At 39.8% G+C, this 23,054-nt stretch overlaps 1 protein-coding gene across 1 annotated transcript in view; it reads right to left on the bottom strand.

Annotated features, from left to right (window-relative positions):
• LOC134585858 (sulfotransferase 6B1-like) overlaps positions 1 to 22,854 on the bottom strand; it is a 36,234-nt gene extending 13,380 nt beyond the window's left edge. Inside the window, exons 1-4 of the mRNA XM_063441334.1 lie at positions 22,609 to 22,854; positions 16,094 to 16,203; positions 13,026 to 13,115; positions 1,305 to 1,431 (exon numbers count right to left, since the gene is read on the bottom strand). Coding sequence (XP_063297404.1) covers positions 1,305 to 1,431; positions 13,026 to 13,115; positions 16,094 to 16,203; positions 22,609 to 22,834 — 553 coding nt within the window. The 5' untranslated portion in view covers positions 22,835 to 22,854. The remainder of the gene's footprint in view (positions 1 to 1,304; positions 1,432 to 13,025; positions 13,116 to 16,093; positions 16,204 to 22,608) is intronic.
• Positions 22,855 to 23,054: the final 200 nt, after the last annotated feature.

The raw sequence follows: 23,054 nt of genomic DNA, 5'->3' as shown, positions 1-23,054 counted from the left end.
CCCTAGTGGTCACAGTGAGAAGTTGCAGCTGGCTAGGACCTTGCATTTCCCAACTAATCTACACATTCCTCTCCTGGTATCTGACTACACATGTGTATGCACAGGGTTTAGGTCTTGTTCCCACTACTGGTTTGCAATGAGTTACGCTAAGTTGGGTAATATTATGTACTTAGTGGGATAATAGTATGTACTTAGTGGGATAATATTATGTACTTAGAAGTCCTTTAGCATGACTATTCTTGCATATGTATATTTAAACAAAAAATATGATTGGAACAGCACTATCGCTGACTTTTTGCATGTATGCCTACTGAGTGCTGTACAATATTAATGACCATGAGAGTACATTATAGGGTAAGGTACATGCTGGATCTAGGCATGTTGCTTCCAGGAGGATATCACCATGGTTGATCGAGACTACTGGCGATGTCCCTGAAGGAAGGGACCGGCACCATGGTGGTCTTGGAACCGCACAGAAGGGATCAGTCTTATGGTTAGCCGATGCCTGCTCTGCTATGTTGGTGAAGCAGGGAGTTAGTGTACATCGGGTCAGGAATCTGGGCACAGTCCATATCCAGGGTTGCTGGGCGGGAGGCTCTTTACGGTGGATGAGGAGAGGGTGCCTTTTTGGTCTGGGTGTCAGCTCCCTGGGTCTTTGTATGAGCATACAACGTCGGGTGGTCGCTGGTGACAGGTGCTGTGGTGTTGCCGCTTACTTGGCTTTTCCCCTCCTCCGTCTCCATCTGCAACAGTGATGCCGCGCATGGTCTCCGCCATCTTGGGTTTGGGCCCTGTGCCTGTGTGATGGCTGGGCGTCGGTGCCGGATCTTTGCTGCCGCGCTGTGAGTACGGTCATGGGGCGAGGACCGGGATCACCCTCCCGGTCCAGAGGGGGGGGGGAAACAGGGCCGGGTCCGCGGTGAGTCGAAGTGCCGTTCAGGCTCCGTTAGGCAGGATAGTGGGGTGGCGGCCGTCCACCCCGCTCACCACCGGCGAAGTTCCCGCTGTGAGTCGCGGAGATCTCACCTCCGAGGGACTGAAACTCCAGGAGCCAGCCTCTCCTCGGATCCGGTAGCCTTTGTGCGTCTTGGGTCGCAGTGGTAGGTAGCTGTGAGTGCTGCATAGCTGAAATTACTAGCTTAATCGTTGTGTTTTGCAGGAGCCGAGCTTTCCTGCGACCGACCATTTTGGCGGCCCGGCCCCGCCCCCCATGATTACTTTTTAAATTGTCTAATAAAATTCACAGAATTTATAATACCAATAATAAATATATTTATGACTATAGTTGTTAATTTTAATGGTACCTTTTGCATTCATATAATCCTGAAAAAACGAATCCCAAGAATGGTAGGTTGGAAGTATTGGATTATTGTTACAGAAATGGTAAAATGAAACTGCTGTGTCTTTTGGATTCCGAAGGATCCACAAGATCTGTCAAAAAAGACCAAGAGAGAACATGTAATTTTAAGATGACTGCAAAAATGTAATTTGCTAAAACATGGATAATAATTATGCAACATAAGATCAGTGTTTTGGAAATCTCCAATAATTACAAGGGTTTTTTTATTAAAGTGAGAATTATCTGGAATTCAACGTGAATTCAAAGTAAATTTCAGATATAAGCCGTATAAGTCTGGAATAAGTCTCATCATCAACTATATTTCAAGTGTGGTTACTCTGGCCTTAAATTTAAAGTCACTTTGATTTCACAACAATTCACAAAATTTAATAAATAATCCTGAAAAAGTTTTTCGAAACATTGTCAGGGTTATTCACTAAAGCAAAAGTTGTCAGGAATTCAAAGTGATTTTTAGTTTTCCAGTATAGTTGGAAAAAATATCTGGTATGCCTAATGCAACACACAGAAATGGGGGAGTCTGACTCTTGAATGGTCGCTCAAAACTGGATAAAAATAGGGTTTCACCTAAAAACCTATCCAAAGATAAAATGAAGGGTAACACCCTAAGTGCAGTGTACGTGATCCAGGAGCTGACTGGCAAAAAATGGCTAACATATAAAAATAGTGATCTATTGGTAATGTGGAAATAAAAGTAATAAATATGAAAAAAGTGATAAAAATTCTTAAAGAGGACGCTATCTCTATAAAGAGACAGTGAGAAACTAAGATAGAGTGCAACCAATGTGTATGGTGTGTATACCTTTAAAAACTGCTATAGGCAGAATATATGGAATAAACACCAAGTTATATACTTTTAGTGAAAAGATATAAACCTTGTAAGGCAAAAGAAACAGTATTGCAAAAACTGATTTCTGCAGTGCAATATAATTGTTATATCGCTATAAAAAGCCACTAGAACAATATTTGAAATAATAAAAACTAGGTGAAGATAAAAAACAGTTTATTCACAATTTAAAAATATATATAGATAAAAAATATAAGTCAGGAACGAAATCCAAAATGGTTACCAGCACAGTGGATGTGAGTGATAGGAGTCAGCCTCAAGGACCGGTTCGGATGGCTGTGGATGGTGTAAACACTTTCCTCTTTCCAGCTGCCGGCTGCTGGTAAAGACAGCGTGCGTCTCAGACCTCGCTCTGAGAGGTGAATATTGCAGACCTCCCGGTCCGGGACTGTAGAGGCTTCGTAGTCAAGTTGTTACTCCACTGGCTGGAACATAGATGGAATCTGTAACCTGCTTGTTTAGTCTGACGCGTTTCGTGGGAGTCAGCCCCACTTCTTTAGAGACGGAATACTGTATCGTGTTCGAGTGGCAGTTTAAATACACTTTCAATTGATGGTCAATAAACATACAATTACATACATTTCAATGGTTATTAAATGAAACATCTTCAATAAACAAAGTGATAACGGTAGTAGCAATACAGAAATAACTTTCGGTTAAACATAGCAGCAATTTGATATAGCGGACATTAAGTCAAAGTGACATAGTGATTTTTCTATAATTCATTTGGTGAGTGAAATTTGTACAGTGATAAATGAGTTAATTGATATTCATTGAGTGTAAGTAGAAGTATAAGGCAGAAGGATTCTATAGTGAGACTTGGAATGGAAAATAAGTGATAAAAATAGGTGATGAAAATATAAGTAAAAATAAATGTAGAAGAAAATCAAATGAAGATAAAGATAAAAAAACAGAATAAAACAGAATTGAAGAGAGTTAAAATGAGTAATATTGAATAGTAGTACGAGTAAATACATCGTTCTAATATATAAGATATAGGATGTGAAAAATAAAATTAAGTATGATATGAAGATAAAATCGGAATAGAGATCAAATAGATCCCTATATGCATGGAAGTCCCAATTTGGTTGATATACTGGATTTTGAGTAACCATCTGGCAGTCCGAGCAATCTCAAAGAGTAAATGAATAAGTGAATCACTCACATCTGATGTTGTAATATGTGCTACAATTATTCCAATATAACAGAACTAATGTATAACTGTAGGTGATTGAAGATACTTCACGTATTAATTAAAAGCTAGACACACTATAAATGTAAACTGTATCTGATGGTATAACATAGAATCGTCCAGCATTTGTAAGATGTCTTTAGATACAACAATCATAAATAGAAGGAAATAAAATAAATAAATAAATAAAAATAAAAATAAATATACATAAAAAATAAATAAAATAAAAAATAAAAAAGAATAATAAATAAAAATAAAATAAAATAAAAATAAAAAATAAATAAATAATAAAAATAAAATAAAAATAAAAATAAAATAAAAAATAAAATGGTAAAATTAAAAATTAAAAATTAAATAAGATAAAAATAAAAAAAATAGAAAAATATATTAAAATTGTATGAGGATGATTTCTATGTTCATGATGGTAGATGGACTCTAAAATATAAAAAATATAAAAAACAGACATGTTATTGCATTCCTATTGAAAACATATGCAGAAAAAATACAAAAATTAAAAAAAGGTGTTGAATTTCACTGTGGAATGATCTATAAAAAAGCATTGAGCTCAAAGTCCATGTTGAGTCCTTTGGGAACAAGAGTCTCTTAATGGAAAATCCAACTTGCTTCAGTTTGGTCCAGGTTTTTTTTCCCATATCTCCTCCTCTCCAGTGTACATTCACTTTTTCAATAGGTAAAAATCTCAATCCCATAGGGTCACCTCCATGGAATTCTTGAAAATGCTTGGAGAGGTTGTGTGTCTGCAATCCTTTTTCAATGTTTCGGATATGTTCTGCGATCCTGGTTTTCACAGATCTCTTAGTCCGCCCCACATATTGTTTGGGGCAGGGGCATGTGATCAGGTAAATAACTCCTACTGTGTTGCAATTCATATTAGTTTTAAGATTATATTCCTTCTTGTTGGTTGAGGATGAGAATTTTGTAATCTCTGTTTCCAAAGAGGGATTGTTTCTACATGCCCTACATTTAGAACATCTTCTGGAACCTTTAAAGGGTCCTTGATCTTGGAGGTTTGTTGAAGTTTTAATGGTGGGAGCCAGCATGAGCTGAAAGTTGGGCGCCTTGGTAAAAATGATTTGAGGTTTATTCCCAAGACATGTGGAGAGTGCGGGATCGTTTCTAAGGATTCCCCAATGTTTCTTGAAGATCTTTTCTATCGTCTGAGATTGATGACTGAATTTAGTAATGAAAGCAGGTATCTGGTTAAACCTATCCAGGGTCTTGATACTATTTCGTAGGGTCTCTTCTCTTGGAATGGCTAGGGCTTTCTTCTTGGCTTCTGTTAGTAATGTTGTAGGATAGCCTTTCTCCCTGAATCTCTGTTGCATCTCCTTCATTTGTTCCTCACAGTCTTCCATTTTTTAACAATTTCGTCGAATCCTCCTAAATTGATTGTGAATTATAGAAAAATCACTATGTCACTTTGACTTAATGTCCGCTATATCAAATTGCTGCTATGTTTAACCGAAAGTTATTTCTGTATTGCTACTACCGTTATCACTTTGTTTATTGAAGATGTATCATTTAATAACCATTGAAATGTATGTAATTGTATGTTTATTGACCATCAATTGAAAGTGTATTTAAACTGCCACTCGAACACGATACAGTATTCCGTCTCTGAAGAAGTGGGGCTGACTCCCACAAAACGCGTCAGACTAAACAAGCAGGTTACAGATTCCATCTATGTTCCAGCCAGTGGAGTAACAACTTGACTACGAAGCCTCTACAGTCCCGGACCAGGAGGTCTGCAATATTCACCTCTCAGAGCGAGGTCTGAGACGCACGCCGTCTTTACCAGCAGCCGGCAGCTGGAAAGAGTTAAGTGTTTACACCATCCGCAGCCATCCGAACCGGTCCTTGAGGCTGACTCCTATCACTCACATCCACTGTGCTGGTAACCATTTTGGATCTCGTTCCTGACTTATATTTTTTATCTATATATATTTTTAAATTGTGAATCAACAGTTTTTTATCTTCACCCAGTTTTTATTACTTCAAATATTGTTCTAGTGGCTTTTTATAGCGATATAACAATTATATTGCACTGCAGAAATCAGTTTTTGCAATACTGTTTCTTTTGCCTTACAAGTTTTATATCTTTTTACTAAAAGTATATAACTTGGTGTTTATTCCATATATTCTGCCTATAGCAGTTTTTAAAGGTATACACACCATACACATTGGTTGCACTCTATCTTAGTTTCTCACTGTCTCTTTATAGAGATAGCGTCCTCTTTAAGAATTTTTATCACTTTTTTCATATTTATTACTTTTATTTCCACATTACCAATAGATCACTATTTTTATATGTTAGCCATTTCTTGCCAGTCAGCTCCTGGATCACGTACACTGCACTTAGGGTGTTACCCTTCATTCCAGTATAGTTGAACTGGAAGTATAGTTTACTTGGACAACTTTGCCAGTTTGGCTATATGACATTATATTTTAAATAATATTAAATCTACTTGGAATTCCTGACAATGAAAAATGTAGGAATTGTGCATTTCATGTTCCATTGAGTCCAGCAGAGCAGCTGACTGATGCGCTGGCAGATTCCCTCCCGCCCACCCTATAGTATATTTCGTCGCAGCTAGCCGGGGGTATGTCCTTGCCAATTGAGTTTGAGGTTATGTTTAAGTATATGGAATGAGATGAACAAGTTTTTAAGGTCTCAAACCTCCCCTGCTCCAAACTTTAGGTTGCCTGAGGTCTCGTGCCCATCGAGCGTGGATAAGGTCGGCTGATGGCAGGCATTGGAAGGATTTTTTATGACGAGGGGGGAGGTGAGAGGGAGTGGTGATTAGGAACCACTCCATGTTTTTATTGGCAAGGACGTTTGGGTCACTGTATAACACTATGGGTGGAGTTATATATGTATATATGTTAATTTATGCTTATTTATGTCTAATGTTTTGGTTACAGAAAAGAAGAGAGTTAATAAATAAAGTTATGGATGTGTTATGCAGTAATTTAGTTGTGATAATAAATGCTGTGGCCTGTTTCATCCATACTAAGTGGTCTGTCGTTACTGGGGGGTATAATGGGGTTATATTTTGTTCTAGGCTGCATCGCGATTCCCCACTACGTACATACATGTGGTATCTGAGGTTGACCAGGCTTTCAGAGTAAAACAAGCATGAGATCATGACAGTCATAGCCACACCTTTTGTCTCTGTGAATTCTCCTTCATACATTGCAGGTAATACTGACTGATGGATATTACAGGGAAATATGATAGCAACTCCAGCAGCCTAAGCTGCCAAGTTTGTCTGGCTGTCTATCTATCTCATGCTCTACATGAGTAGAACCATCCAATCTGAAATCTGTGAGTTTGAGTCAAAAGGTCCATTCATTTGTACTTGCCTCTAAGGCGAAAAAAAAGTCACTGGGTGCCATACTGATATAATTTAAGACGAAGGTAAATATCAAATGGCAAACTCTGTGTACATTATCATACTAATCATAATTTTATAACATAATATTAAACCCTCTTATAATTGACTATACATTGTGCTAGCACATTGTGAATTCCATAGAAAACTGTTAGCAAGAGAACATGCCTGCCAGCTGTTCTCTTTCTAGTCCTCAAGTGTTGTAAACGCACATGGGCCCTGATCACGTAAAGAGTCTCCCCTACATCTCTGGTTGGGAATAGATAGCAGGCTACCCAGAGAAGGGCTATGACTAAGTGCTGGTTGTAACCCACGAAGGAGGGTTGATGGTGATGCTAAAACAGTCTAGCAGGAGATGTTTATTGCTAAAAAAAAAAAATATATATATATATATATATTTGTGTACGGGATTATGGAAGGGGCGCACATTAAAACTGTGTGTAATTTTAATATATGAGAGTCGGTTGAGGTGTGCCGGTTGAGGTGTGCCCACCCAGGAATAATGATATATGAAAAGGGTGTGGTGGGAGGGAATTTCCGAAATCATCGCAGACAGGTGAGTGGGGGGAACGCTGGGTTTAAATAGGCATGAAATCCCTCCCACAATCTCAGGCATAAGCCTTCTATTTGTGTACGGGATTATGGAAGGGGCGCACATTAAAACTGTGTGTAATTTTAATATATGAGAGTCGGTTGAGGTGTGCCGAAACCGACGTGAGGTTAGGCCTGCAAAAGAGGGCCAAAAAGTGTGTGACATTTATTAAACATAACAAATCACTTAGACATATTATAGAAAGCGGGCCTGATTTCTTTCAGGATTTGGAATGTACCGGTTGTATGCCGAGGACTTCCAGCGACCCATCTTCTCTACAAGACGAGTTGGAACTGGACGACTTGAGGCTGCTGTGGCGGCCCTAACACGGAATGAATGTCCCGAGAAGGAATTCGGATTGAGGCCAAGACTAACAAGCAAGGAGCGAATGTATAGCATGGACTGTTTGAGAGATGTGGCAAAAATTGTACGAGCAACCGTTATAATCGGAACGCATTTAGTATCTTGAACCACCTATAATACTTACACATATCGTAGGCCGTGGAGTACGTTTGCTTAGTATTAGTAGGCAAATCTTACCTGCGTAGACTCTAATTTCAGGCGTGATCGATACCTTTTTTGACCTGCAGAGGAAATCTGGACTGCGTGTTATTTTATCTCAACCGTTATGTTTAAGCAAGGTCCTACTTCAGGACTTCGGAAGTGGCTAAAGCGGAGGATACTGCAGAGCACTGGAGCTAGTTCTTGTAGCATGCTGTGAGGAGGAAGGGAACGAAATAAGTTTAAATTATGCCGAATTCAGAAGCCCATAGAGCTTTCTCGTGAAGTAGAGCTGCTAGCTAATGGGTACCAATAGGTGAAGATAAGGACTATCCCGTAAGAGTTGAGGCCGTGCTAGTAGCCCTGTGTTTGAGAGAAGCCCTACCTACGATTTGGGTCATGTGGACATGTATCATCTATGCGCGGCAGGGTATTAACTTCTTGTGGAAGAGCGTCGACCTGACCGAACACGTGCGATTACCTGCATTAAACCATAGCGAAAAAGGACTGAAACAGGCGCCTGATGAAACTGCCGTGATGTGAATCGAAGAACAGAATGCGAAGCCGTGACCCACCGTAGGGAAATGTTTGCACGAGAGAGGAACCTGAAAGAAGCTTTGACTAAATTCGAAGACGATATGTGCTCGTATAGCAAGTACTCTATAGCAGTTACTTGGTGGGCATGAGAACGTAAAAGATTGTACTCCAGGATGCGTAAGGTGTTACGCCTTAAATCAAAACATCCAGCATGACCGGAAGTAACTCCCGATGTACTACTTAAGCATACATAAAGAGAAGCGTGAACAACGACCAATGCGTGACTAATGAATTGACTGCGCATGGAGGACCCTGTGGATGTCAGGCGTGCAGACAAGTCCCTAATTAGTAGATTAAGGATTCAAATTGTATTTGTTTGGCCAAAAAGGAGGCGGAGTGATGCCTCGATGTTCGAAAAGAAACAAGCGGGAATTCTGTACACCCGGTCCGATCAGATCGCTAAAGCTTATCCTGCATTGCTTGTATAAGTGACGCCGACGTGAAAATAGAGTGATAGCGTGAGTTGAATAAACGGTAATTTAGAACTCAATGTACCAAAGTGCCCCCAAAACGTTGCGAAGAAATAAACGGTATATCCGTAATACATGAGTCCGGAAGCAGTCACTGTACGTCACGTCAGCACCTGGAGGACCCGACGATGGTCCAATACGAGGCCAAAACTGTACAAAATGTGGAGGGCAACGTGAGACTCAACATACCTATTTGACTGAATATAAGTAAGAAATGCCTGAAACAAGTCGCCGGAGGAACCGCTGGTCTTGGTGTCTGGACTGGGCACGTGGTGAACGTGGTACCTAAGGATCGCCAGTGAGCGACAGGTTGGGGTAATATATATATATATATATAAATATATATATATATATATATATATATATAGGTATCCTCGTACTGCTAGAACTAAGCATCTAGCAGACCCATTGCCCGTAAGAGACAACGTATTGAAAGCACCGGAGTAGCCGAGTACGATAGTTCTGAAATACCGTTTTGCACCAATGTAGGAGTATGTAACGCACGATCGAAACAAAGGCGGGAAATAAAGCGCTAGGATACCTGAAGCGGTTATGGGATCTAAAACAGAGCGATTTTGCTTGACGGGTCTGGGGTGTGCCGCCCCCCCCCCCAGCTTACTAGGAGCGCGAGCGTGAGTGCGTGTGTGCTGGCCGACTAGCTAGTGCCGCGATGCGGCGAAACGATTACACTAGGTTGGTGACAGGTGAGGCCCTGCTAGTTGCCAAGCGGCTTGAGAGGCTCTATCTATGCGTTGGCGCGAGGGGGCAGCGTGGCCACTGAATGAGGTGGCGGGGTGTCGGCCTCTCGGTGACAGTTAACATAAGATAGACTGGGAGTGACAGATGAGGCCCTCTCTATGCCACAATGCGAGGCGACTAGCTATGATTTGGCCCGAGGGGCATAGTACCTCCGAGTATGAGGATGGGTGTTGGCCTCGCGGGACCACTAACCTATGGCGAAGAAGCCAGGGGGAATAACAACTAGTGGACACCTAGGAACCTAACAGCCAGCAGTTGCTAACTAAGATGGAAGGTCGGGTAGTGAGAGAGGACATGCTACAGAGCGAAACGTGGGTAGCAGTGAGGTAGGATCGTACGTTCTGAGCAAAACTGGAGTGCCCAGCGAGCATGTGGGGTCCAGACGGTTGGGACGTATGAACTGGAATGCGTGTATGATCGTATGTACGGCCCTCGGGGCTCGTGGTGCCAGACCGTGGCCTTGATTCGAAAATGTACTGCGATTTTTTTTTTTTTTTTTTGTAATAAGTACGTAGATATAAAAATATATGCAGACCTTGTACATAGAATAGTTAAAACACGTGCTAGCCGTAGCCGAGGCCCGCTCACTAGAACAGCGGTGTGAAATGAGATGCACTTGCCCGGAACATATGTGCTTGACTGCGTAGGAATACGCCGGGTCGTCACTTAACGCATATGCTACACCGACTGAGGAAGAATGAGGACTGGTACGGATAATGCTTTGCTTGTAGCGTAAATGCCGTGAACCAAAGACCCCCGCAATGGTGAGCGGGTGAAGGAAAGCCAGTGCGGCGTTCGCTGCAAACTACCCATGATCGGTGCTCCTAATCGGATGCCCGTAAGACGTCCTGCAATGCCACCGGCATGTCAATTAAGCCCTCTGTGGGGATTATGTTGACGTATGAAGGAACTAACCGTGCGGAGGAAGCCTTCACTCCGTTGTAACTCGTCACGAATGTGCAACCGTGCACAGACAATGGGAGAGGGGGGAGTGGGGAGGAGAGGGGGATCACCCTCCCACCCAGTATACAGACAGTGTAATGTAGACAAGACACTGTAGACAAAGACTATCCGCATGCGGCGTGTGAGCGGCACCGAGTCTGTGCGTTGCGGGTAGCGCAGGAGGATCGTAATAGTATTCTAAGGCTGGAGAGTTAGCGATCTAACAGGTGTGCCGAACCATGACAAATACGCAGACATGTCCGTTAAATTTAAGCCTCTCTTCAGTTCAGTATTAGTGTAATTCGAGTTCACATGTGAGGGCAGATGACTGGGCTCTTTAATGCAATAATGACTTAGTTGCAAGATGGGTGAAATATAGTATACAGTTTATTTTTCAATTGGACTGACTCTGACAGGTCACATTGAGTTGTGCCTGTGAAACGCACACATGAGAACAGGTGACAGGTTGAGTGTGTCAGTAGCAGCTGTGACAATGTGCACCTGTTGCAATACAGAGAAATCGTTTCCAAGAATAGCAGGGGGGGAGACATTGCTTTAAGGGTTATTCACTAACGGGAGAATTGCAGGGAAGTCAAAGTTAATTTCAAATAATAGCCAAACTGAACTAATACTCAGAAAATATTCTAACATTGCCTACATTTTTAAATTCACTTTAAACTCCCCAAAATTCTTACTTTAGTATGTGTGTGTTGTGCATCCAGGAATATTCTGAATTCTGTGTTATTGTACACCCACATCTATATGCTTTGGAACCTGCTATGCTCTATAAAGATACGAGCAGTTCTATTGTCTGTACGAGTCAAAAGGTCACATTGGAACAAATAAAACGTGTGCTAACATTCATAATAAGTGCAATTATATTTCCTGTTTTGCATTTATATTTTCTGTCATTTTGAATATGTGTTTTGTCTGGTTTACCGGTGAAAGTCGAAAGTCCGAATACAAGCATGGACCAGCGTGCGTGAAGCATAGACTGACGGAATTACACCAACGCTCTATACATTATTGCATGCCAAGACGAACCGGCTGTACGGAGAATGGAATACCGACAAGTGAATAAGCGTACGAAGAGGATGTATGTAACGAAAATCATCGGAAAGGACTTACAGTTCGAATCGACGGGTGGCTTCCAAAGCGTACGAAACTACTCACAAACCGGCGGGCAGTGTACGAGCGTCGCGGGAGAATGACGTCAGAGGTCTGTGAAAACGGAAATGAAGGCGAATTTCCGAAATCGTCGCAGACAGGTGAGTGGGGGGAACGCTGGGTTTAAATAGGCATGAAATCCCTCCCACAATTTCAGGCATATGCCTTCTATATATATATAAAGGTCTAAGAGACATAAAAGGTTAGAAAATAACAGTTTATTCAGACTCTACACATCAAGGTAAAATGATCATGATTCAAAGTAAAAGTTCGAAGACAGGGGGTGGAGCTTCCACTGTACACACTGGCACTTTACACTATACATACTGCTACTTTACACACTGCCACTTTACACTATACATACTGCCACCTTACACTATACATACTGCTACTTTACACACTGCATCCACTACATAAACACACACTCTGCATTCATTACACAAACACACACTGCATCCACTACACAAACACTCTGCATTCTCTATACGTGCACTGCATCCACTACACACAAATACTACACACACTGCATAAATTACACAGACACTGCACACACTGCATCTATTACACAAATATATAATCTGCATTCACCATATAAACACACACTATACATCTATTATACACACTGCATTCACTATACCCGTACACCTCATCCACTATACACACCCTCTTGCATCCTACTGCACACATACACACTACAGGAGGTAGCGGAGTCAAGGGTGGAGCCAATGGGGGCGGCAAAATGAGACTTTGCCTAGGGTGGCACAAATCCTTGCACCAGCCCTGCTGAACACACTAATATTTAGCCCCAAACAACCACATTACACAAACACCCTGCACCCACAATGGTTCAGGGTGACTTAAACATAGGAATCATTCAGATACCTAATTGAATTGTCCATCTTAAGCTCTTGGTGATGGTGACTACGGTCACATAGGCCATGACATGTTTTCTGTATCAAGCTTGATAGAGACCTATTAATAGGTCGAAACATTGATTTGCCTTCCTGATCCAATAAATCTGCCTGTGGCTTTAATTTGGGAGTGCCTGAAGATTTTTTTCTCCTGTTTTATTATATGTATATTGTGATGTCTTAACTTGCCTGCAAAAATAAATAATAATAATAAAAAAAGAAATTCAAAGACAGGTTCTCTTTAAAATGTCATTGGAAAAAGCACAACCACACTTACCTTTGATTTGTTTTCAATAAATGATTTTGGCATGTCATTGTAATAGAGGTGTGTTGAAAATATCCTTGGCGAAGCTTGTCTCGTAATACTCTGAAATGAGAAATACAATTTAAATGTTAGAAAAAAATGGGTATTTTATCTTAAGATCCATTTTGTATATTGCTATTTATTTGTTTGAGTTTTCTATTTTAGTTTTTCTCATTTGATTGTGTTCTTTTGCGTCATGTTTTCTATTTCCTGTGTCTCCTTCCCTTTTTTGGTCAGTCTGTATTCTTCTAGAATGCCTAATCATTTTGTCTCGAAGAACCAACGGTTATTCACTAAACACAGAATTTTGTCCAAATTCAGAAAATCTGGTGAAAATGACCATATTCTGACTTCATCTGCAACTCTCAGATTTGCTAAAGCCAAAGGCAGACAGGATTCAGTCGGTCCAACCGATTTTGTAACATTGGCTCGGATGAGTACAGAAAATCACCACTATATGCATCCAAAACAACTTACAGACCTGGAATTTGAAATTCATCAACAACCACATAAATCGAATACTCCTGGGAGAACGCACGTATAGGTGGCTCTCTAATTAGGGTGTCAGTGGGGCCCTCACAAAGTCTAGAGCCACCTCTTGATGCCTGTTTGCAAATTATCATTTACTTGCTTTTTTTGCAAGTGAATTGATAATTAGAAGAACTATTTTCCCCCTATTCTAAAGAACTATTAGAGCCTATGCAATAACAGGGGAACCTCCACCTACGGGCATCAGATGGGGCTAATTTAAATTATTAGGGGGAACCTATTGTCACCTCCCATGGCCCACCTCATGCTGGTAGGTGGAGGCCCTAATTAATTATAAAATAGTGCCATTGGGGGTGGGCTTACCATCAGAAGTCTTCTTCTAATTCTTCTGTTCTGCAGCTCCCAAAAAGGCCTAATAAAAATCCACAATTCCCAACACCACTTATTCAAATAAAATAAGAAAAAAAAAGCACGACAAAAAAAAAAAACATCTTCATTGAGGGCTTGCTGCAGAATGAACACTCCTAGAGGGGAAAGCCCTTTTACAGGCTTTACCACACTATGACTGTTCTCACAAAGTGTAGGAACATTTCCCACGCTTTGCAATATGACCAAGAGCTCTCTGATTGGTTTTCTATTAAGCTAACAAATCAAAGCACTCTGACAGCCAGTTCTCAAGAGAAGTGAGATTGGGCCGTCAAAGAGCTCTGATTGGTTGGCTTACTAGCCAATCAATCAGAGAGCTCTTGGTCATATTGCGAAACTGAATGGTGCCTCCATTATCTGTCTCTAAGTGTTAGATCCGTCTTACCAATGTAAGAAATTCCACAATCTCAAATATGATATATGACATGATCACTTGCATCTCTATGAGGAAAATTCAACGTCCCCATGCACTGCGTGGGGACGCTGAACGGGAGTGCTGCCTACTATGCAGCACTGAGCCAGGAAGCACCACCAGTGGCCATCTGAGGAGTGGCCACTTGGAGGTGTCCCTAGGGGCAATGTAAGCACTGATTTTCTCTGAAAAGGCAATGTTTGCATAAAAATGCTTGCATATAATTATTATACGCACCAGAACAATTACATTAAGCTGTAGTTGTTCGGGTGACTATAGTGTCCCTTTAAGGTTTCGGTTGTAGAATTTGTATCAGTCTTAGAGTTATGATAAAGGTTCTACTTAGAGAGTTACAGTTAAATCTTCACTGAGGGGTTAACTTATTTTTACAGATAAATGTTTTTCAGGCTTAAAATTATAACAATAACTGACATAATACTAGCTGTACCATAATAGCAAGTGCAAAAATGGTGATAACAAACAGCAGAGAAAAAATGTTACAAAGCCTTCTCATATATATTTTTTCTAAATCCAATGGTGTACTGCAAGAGGATATTGTTATTAATGTTTGAATGTCTGAATCTGTTAGAAGATAAATGGGTACTTCAAACTATAATTGAAAATCTAGAAGCTTGAAGATATTCAACATTTTATGACATATAACAGAGCAAAACAAATTCTTGTTCTTATTTTTATGTGTAATTCTTTCTAAGTTTTAAACCTGTGAATGCATCATTATAGACTCGAGAGTAAAGGATATTAGAGCTAAAATTGAATTACTTCATTAATTATCTTGTTTGGTGATTCATTTTTATAATACAATTTTTGTGCATCACTTCACACATTATTCAATCCTGGGAAATTACAAATGTGATTGCAACACTGTTCACTTGCGGTCTATTATGTTTAAAATGTTTAGTTTCCTATTTCACATCTTTTAGTAGTACTTTCAACCTTTAAATGAACACTTACTAAATAATATGTTATCCATCCAATCAGAACATGGTGCATACTTGGCAATCTTTGTAACACGCCAATTTAATACTTCTCTTTGAATTATTAAGTTATCTATATGAAGCATTAATTCAAATTCTGCAGTCAAATGCTGTATTTTAGTGATGAGATAGAGAGAGAGAGAGAGTGTGTGTGTGTGTGTGTGTGTGTGTATGTGCTGTGCACATATGGGAGTAATGATTTTTGTATGCACACGTGTCGGAAAGTACAGATCTGGTGACAACCCCCTATTTAAGTTGACTTTAAGACCCTTGGTATGTGTCACTATGTAATGGGGGGATGCTGTTTTCTATTTATTTTAGTCATCCTTTTTTTCTTGTCAATTTTTTGTAGCTTATAAAATATTTTATAAAAAATATTTAGATAAGAAAAGAAAACTCTCTTCTGTTATGTTAACAAACCATTTTGCGTTGGTGTTGCTGTTAATGCTCTCTCATTGTTACGAATGACTGTGACTGAGGATTTTTCCATCCTAGAGAAAATCTCAACTTGACAAAAAACTGACATTATTGAATTATTATTTATCTGCAGAAAATGGGGCAGCAACTCACCAGATCTAAAAGATCACAAAAAAATGCAGTTATTGGTGAAATTAGATCTAGATGATACGAATGCTTTGTCAGTTTATTACACCTTGCTAAATATCCGATTGTTTTGCCTGTTAGCACTATTCATCTCTATTATGTTTTTTTCCACTAACCTCTACTTTCTCTGGTTCTCCAAATTCCAACATTGCATCTTCTAGCAATGGCTCTCTGTTGTGAGTAAAATAGACCACCTCGTGCAGAACTTGGGTTATCCAATTTGTTCCTGCAAAACAGGGGAAACCAACATTGATGGATAGCATTGAATTGGTCTGGTATAATTCAGATAAATAAATAAAAATATGGAATTGGCCTTTATTTGTATTTGGAAATGTGTGTATCCTATTGTGAATATGGTAGGGCACTTTGATAATAGTCAAGTTAAAATTAGATTTCTTAAAGGGATTCTCCAGTTCCAGGAAAACATATAGGTTTTCCTGGCACTGCAGGACCCTGTAGTGCCCCTCTCCCTCCCACCCCCTATCCCAAGTTGCTGAAGGGGTTAAAACCAGCGCCGATGCCTACTCTCCTCCAATGCCCACGCACGCCCATTAGACCTCCCCATATGGGGATTTCGGCAACGCTGGAGGTTCTCACATAGCGTGAGGATGTCCAGGGTCACTTAAAACACTTTTCGTGTTCTAAGACAGCCACTAGAGGAGGACTTAACCCTGCAAGGTAAATATCACAGTTTATGAAAACTGCAATAATTACACTTGCAGGGTTAAGGGTAGTGGAAGTTGGCACCCAGACCACTCCAATGGGCAGAAGTGGTCTGGGTGTCTGGAGTGTCCCTTTAATATAGTTGTTCTGGTGAGTATAATCAGTCCCTGCAGTTTTTTTCATGTAAACACTGCCTTTTCAGAAAAAAAGGCAGAGTTTACATTTTTTCCTAGGGACACCTCCAGTGGCGCTTAACGTACCTCATAGAGATGCATTGATTCAGTGCATCTCTGAGGAAATGTTGATTGGTCAGCACAGCTCTGCCCACTGCCCCTCCTCCTTGGCTGAGATCATCAGAATTGATCCTATGGGAAAGCATTGGATTGACTCTGATAATCTCAGACAATGAGGCCAGAGACCTGTGCGGTACTGGAATAAAGGTGAGTTTTCCAGCTTTTTAAGGAGTGGAAAGGGGGGGTAACGACCTAAATAGTGTTTTTAACACTCTAGGGTCAGGAATACGTTTGTATTCCTTACCCTATAGTTTTCATTTAACTTAGGAGTGTTTTACTTTCTCTCTAATTTTTAAATAGTTCATGGAATACAAAATAATACAATAAGGCTATATTTGTGCATACTTAAAATAAATTCAAAACAAATGTAAACATCAGCGATTACTATATAAGTGATATTTACATAAATAAAGGGGGATAAAACATTTTTTAGATACATAAATAAGAAAAGGAAAGTAAAACAAAGATTAGTTAGACTAAAAACAAAAGAAGGAAGGTATGTAGAAGAGGATAAAGGTATAACTGACTGCCTCAATTAATATTTTTGTTCCATATTTACAGATGAAAATGAAGGGAAAGCACCTCAGTTAGGAAAAAAGACATCTGTTACATGTGAGTTTACAAAGGAAGAGGTTCTATTTCAGCTTTTTAAAGTAAAGACAAATAAGTCAATGGGACCTGATGGAATACACCCAAAGTTATTAAAATAGCTTAGTGGTGTACTAGCAAAACCATTAACAGATTTATTTAACCAATCATTGTTAACAGGAGTAGTCCCAGAAGATTGGAAGTTAGCGAATGTTGTGCCCATTCACAACAAAGGTAGTAGGGAGGAGTTGGGCAACTATAGGCCAGTAAGCCTTACTTCAGTAGTGGGGGAAAGTAATGGAAATCATGCTAAAGGATAGGATTGTTGAACATATGAAATCACATGGATTTCAAGTTCAGTGACAACATGGGTTTACTTCAGAGAGATCATGCCAAACTAATCTTATTGATTTTTTTTTTTTATTGGGTAACTATATTTCAGTAAGGCTTTTGACACCGTTGCACATAGAAGGCTTATCAATAAACTGCAATCTTTGAGTTTAAATTCCAATATTGTTGAATAGGTAAGGCAGTGGCTGAGTGACAGGCAATCAAGAGTATATTCTAAGCAAGGTCTTACCAGTGGGGTACCTGTACTTGAACCCATTCTCTTCAATATTTTATTAGTGATATTGCAGAAGATCTTGGTGGTAAGATAAGTATGTTGCTGATGATACAAAGATTTACAGCAGGGTTGATGTTCCAGAGGGATAAGCCAAATGGCAAATGATTTAGGTAAACTAGAAAAACAGTGAGAGCTGTGCTAACTGACATTTAAAGTGGATAAGTGCAAGATAATACATCTCCAGCGTAAAGCTTTCCAAAAAGGTGGCACATGCTGAACATTAGTTTGGATCATTAAAGGGACACTATAGGCACCCAGACTACTTCAGGTCACGGAAGTTGTCTGGGTACATTGTCCCTATTGCACTTAGTGCTGAAATGTAAAACATTTACATTGCAGCACTAAGTCTGCCTCCAGTGGCTGTTCCTGGATCCTAACATAATGCTCTGCATGATGACATCCAGCATCAGCTACTTCCCCATAGGAAAGCATTGATTCAATGCTTTTCTATGGTAAGGCCTACTTGCCGCACATGCGCATTAGCACCCACTTGTCATGGGACATCAGAGGAGGTGAAGCCACAACCCAGCAACAAGGGACATTGGCGCTCGGATCAGGTAAGTAAAGAATTTGTAACCCTTTATTTACCATTCGGGGGGGGGGGGGGGGCAGGGTGTGAGGGAGGGGGTAGGCAGAGGCAGCTATAGTGCCAGGGATATAGCTTTGTATTCCTGGCACTATAGTATCCTTTTAAGCAAATCTCAGTGTGTATTCTAACTGCATTGCTAGACAAAATTGTGCATTATATATAGAGTTGTATTCATTGTGACAATGAATGTTATCAACATTTTGTAAACCATGCATTTCAACACAACATGATGTAAAATTATTTTAGAACATTAAAATGATTTATTTTCCTTTCTAGTTTACAAAATGTAAGTCTTTGTTACTCAGGATATTTTTTTTTTTTTACCTTGGCACATCATGCAGTACAGCCTCACGTTATGATATGTTTGGTTTCTTAGTGTAGGATTATGGTGTGGTGGAGAACACCCCAAACACCGAAACCACGTCAGCTTGTTCTATGAGAAGCATTGCAGGAGCACAGCAGCAATGCCACACCAAACACTCCAGTGTTACAAATAAAGCTTTTTATTTCTAACGCTGGAGTTTTCTTGACACATCGGACAAAACATTAATAAATAGATTTTACTGACCGGTATGTTCATTATTGTACAGAGAGGTCTCCGTTTTATACAGACTCATTCTTTCAGAGTTTCAATTATACAGCGAATGAGGATATAGAATTGTAGTTATTATCTCCACATTTGTGAATTAGAATGGAACTTTATTTTTATACGTAATAGGGAGACTGTAGTAGTTGTAGTTATGTAGTTGACAAACGTTACGGTGTTTATTTTATTTATTTTGCCCAATCAACCAATATAAATTACAAACAGGGGACGCAATGGAGACAACCAACCAAATTGTTGTTTTCATGCCTCTCTCTGTATTTGCTACAGATGACTTCAGGCCACCTGCTGATTGTATTATTCTCATGGTTTACAAACTGCAATTCAGTGTAATACAATCTCTGCCAGTGCCGGGTGACATCCCTCGTCTATTATTTCTCTTTAATCTCCAGAGAAAATAAAAATAAACAAACACTATAGTGTTAGTGATACAAACATATATTCCTTACATTATTGTGCTGGTGTGGCTGTTTAGGTGACCGACCCTTGTCAGATTGCACACATGATATCTGTGTGAGAACTTCACAAAGAAGGGGGAGAAGAGTAGTAGCAGCCAAAAATGATTGCACCATGAGGAGGGTCCTTGATAGCCTATTTCCAGAGGGCTTGTGAGTTGTCAGTCCGCCCCTGGTCATTGCCTTCCTCTGTATCCACATAACAGGTTTAGATTGTCTTCTCTGGAAGTGATGTGGTGCTATAGATTATATTGTGGGTCTATTGATTAAAGGGACACTCTAGTCACCAGAACAACTACAGCTTATTGAATTTGTTCTGGTAAGTAGAATCATTACCTTTAGGCTTTTTGCTGTAAACATTGTCTTTTCAGAGAAAATGCAGTGTTTACATTACAGCCTAGTGATAACTTCACTGGCCACTCCTCAGATAGCTGTTAGAGGTCCTTCCTGGGTCATGGCTGCCTAAAATGCATCCAAACATTTAGTATCTCCTCCCGTTAATTCAATTCATCTCTATGAGGAGATTCTGATTGGCCAGGGCTGTGTTTGAATCATGCTGGCTCTGCCCCAGTCTTAGCCAATCCTATGGGAAGCATTGTGATTGGATCAGACTACCACTTCTGATGATGTCAGCAGACTGCTTGTTTTTCTGAGTCTAACAGCATGCAGAGTTACAGCTTCAGGCTTGAATACAGTAAGATGTTGCTATATTGATGGAGGCATGAGGGGCCCAGGGAGGCTAGATGGTGGTGTTAACACTATAGGGTCAAGAATACGTGTTTGTGTTCCCTACCCTATAATGATCCTTTAATGATAACCTCTGGAATAAGTCTGTTTTGGATCATACTGATAGGGATGGCAGAATGGCAGTAATGACTCCTCTCAAGAACAAATATCTCGGTCATCTATCAATTTCTAAAACTTAAATAATATGTATTTTGCAGGTGTGTAATAGCATTAGAAAACGTCATTTGTTATTGAGCCTATCCATGCAAAGAACCATAATGGAATTAGTGTCAGGTTTTGGTCTGATTCAAAGCAGGAAATATGGGGAATTTGAGATGTTAAAGTAGATTAGATGTTAGTATACAAATGGGAGATTTAACTGCTTTCAAAATGCCTTCTCTGTGTAAATGAAAATAATACCAGATAAACAAGAGGTTAGTGAAATCCCTTAAAATCATTATTGACTTGGGAAATTATTTGTCATAAATGGGTTAATGCGAAACCAGAATAGGATTAGCTAGCACTTCTAAAAAGTTATTTTGACCAATTTTAGGGTTACACAACATGATCATGTTCTGCCTTTATGTCTAAGCTGCATATACTGCCATGGTCATCCAACATTGCTTACAGTTGCCTCACAGTTATTGTACGTTGGAGAAACATAATGGTGGAGGATGCATTCTGTGCCATAAGGCCTCACACAACCAGTAACTCATTAAACTGTTTACAAGCTGTGTACGATACCTTGCTGTGTTGGTCACCCACAGCCCTTCCACTGTGAGTTGGTATGATTAAGCAAAAGTTCATATTTGTACCACACCCCCTCATACAGTAATGTAATTGGCTGAAAGTGCCAGAGGGTAAACTGTGTGAATCAGGTATGATAGAACAGAAGTATAAATGTGTTCTATATCAGATCAACACCTGAGGGACCACAGGCAAGTGTCAAACCATTTGTAAACAGTTTGACAGATTACTGGCAGAAGGTTCCCATGACTCCTGGTACCATAACCCCAACAGTGCTGTCTAGTGATTATGGTGCATAGAGTGTCTATTAAAAAAAACTTTGATCATAATTTATTCTCATTATTTGTAACCCCTATACTAAACTGGAATGCACATATCACAGTAACTCAATGTCAGCTAAATTAGAGTAAGTACTGTAACTGTTTTAGTATTAATCTCTGCTTTTTACTTATGTGCATGATTACTTGTATCTATTGTCCACTGGTTACAAAAAACATTAGTACTGGAGTCGAGCAGACAGCTGTTTTAATGCATAAATCTGTGTGAGGCTAAGCGGGAGAAGTGGTTAGGGAAGATAGAAATGACTGCAGAGGATGTCAGAGGGGTTTGGATCCCAGGATGCAAGTGGTACCCAATACGCTGCAGACTCTTGCATAGCCCTTGCTGTGTTAGCAACACATGTGCTAGCAGCTCATTATATAGAATTTCAAAACCCTATCCTTTCTAATTGCTATAAGGTAGATGTTTAATAAGTACTGCATAAAACGCGACTTTTAAAGCAATTGTAAGGGGGTCTTTGTGTGTTGCGTGTATGGTGAGCCTGTATTTCATATGTGTATGACAATGAAAATCTTCACACGTGACTGGGACTGGGTGAGGGGAGTAATCGTGGCTGATTGAGGGGGTGAATGTGACCGGATATGAGGGTATCTCTGTCAAGTGTGTGTGTGTGGGAGTGAATGTATGCGGCAAGGCTGTATTCCAATGGGATTGAGTAGTTTCCCCGTGCAGTGCAAGCCCTCCAAAGTGTATTCTTGGAAACCTGACATCAAAAAAAGACAAAAGTTCAGTGTGGTGTAAATCTGTTCTGTTTATTTTTGCTGTAATTAATCTTAGCCCTTACCGAACTGTACTGATGCACACATATACCATATTTGTTTCCTTGTGTTCGCAGAATTATTATATAAATATGACTAACTGTAATACCCGGTTACTAATTCATTAATTAAATATATAGGATTGATGGAACGTCCTTCAAAAATTATTGATCCCACCTAATAAGATAACCTGATTAAATAACCTTCCTCAACTTTCCAAAAACTTTGTATTTAAATCACTCACCACATTTTGGGTAAGTTGCAATGAACATATCATCTTCCCTGGCTTCCAGTGATTGCACAGCTTGGAAGGTTGCCTCACTGCAGATGTAAATGGGATATAGAACCCCTTTATAACGAAACAGCAATTCTTCCGCGGATTTCTTGCTGGCATCCCCAGCCACTTTCACAATAGCTTCTAGAAATTTATCCCGTTCTGTTCTAGGCTTCTGTTTAAGGGTAGACATCATTCACCTTGTGTTACTGTGCTGAAAACTGTCCTTTGAGTTTTGTTTATTGATATAATGAAATGGGAGGGGTTTGGAGCACAACCTTTAAGCTTGGATGTGTGCTGCCAAATTAGCACATATTATTGTGTTTTTAATTCTACCTTGTTGCACTATACTGCATAACACAGTATGTAGTATATGGTATGTTATGATTTTGTGAGTAAATAATATATAAATATTA

This window comes from Pelobates fuscus, chromosome 2 (genome assembly GCF_036172605.1).
Source record: "Pelobates fuscus isolate aPelFus1 chromosome 2, aPelFus1.pri, whole genome shotgun sequence".
NCBI lineage: Eukaryota > Metazoa > Chordata > Amphibia > Anura > Pelobatidae > Pelobates > Pelobates fuscus.
The sequence above is the reverse complement of the archived record's forward strand: the minus strand, read 5'-3'. Positions and strand labels throughout refer to the sequence as shown.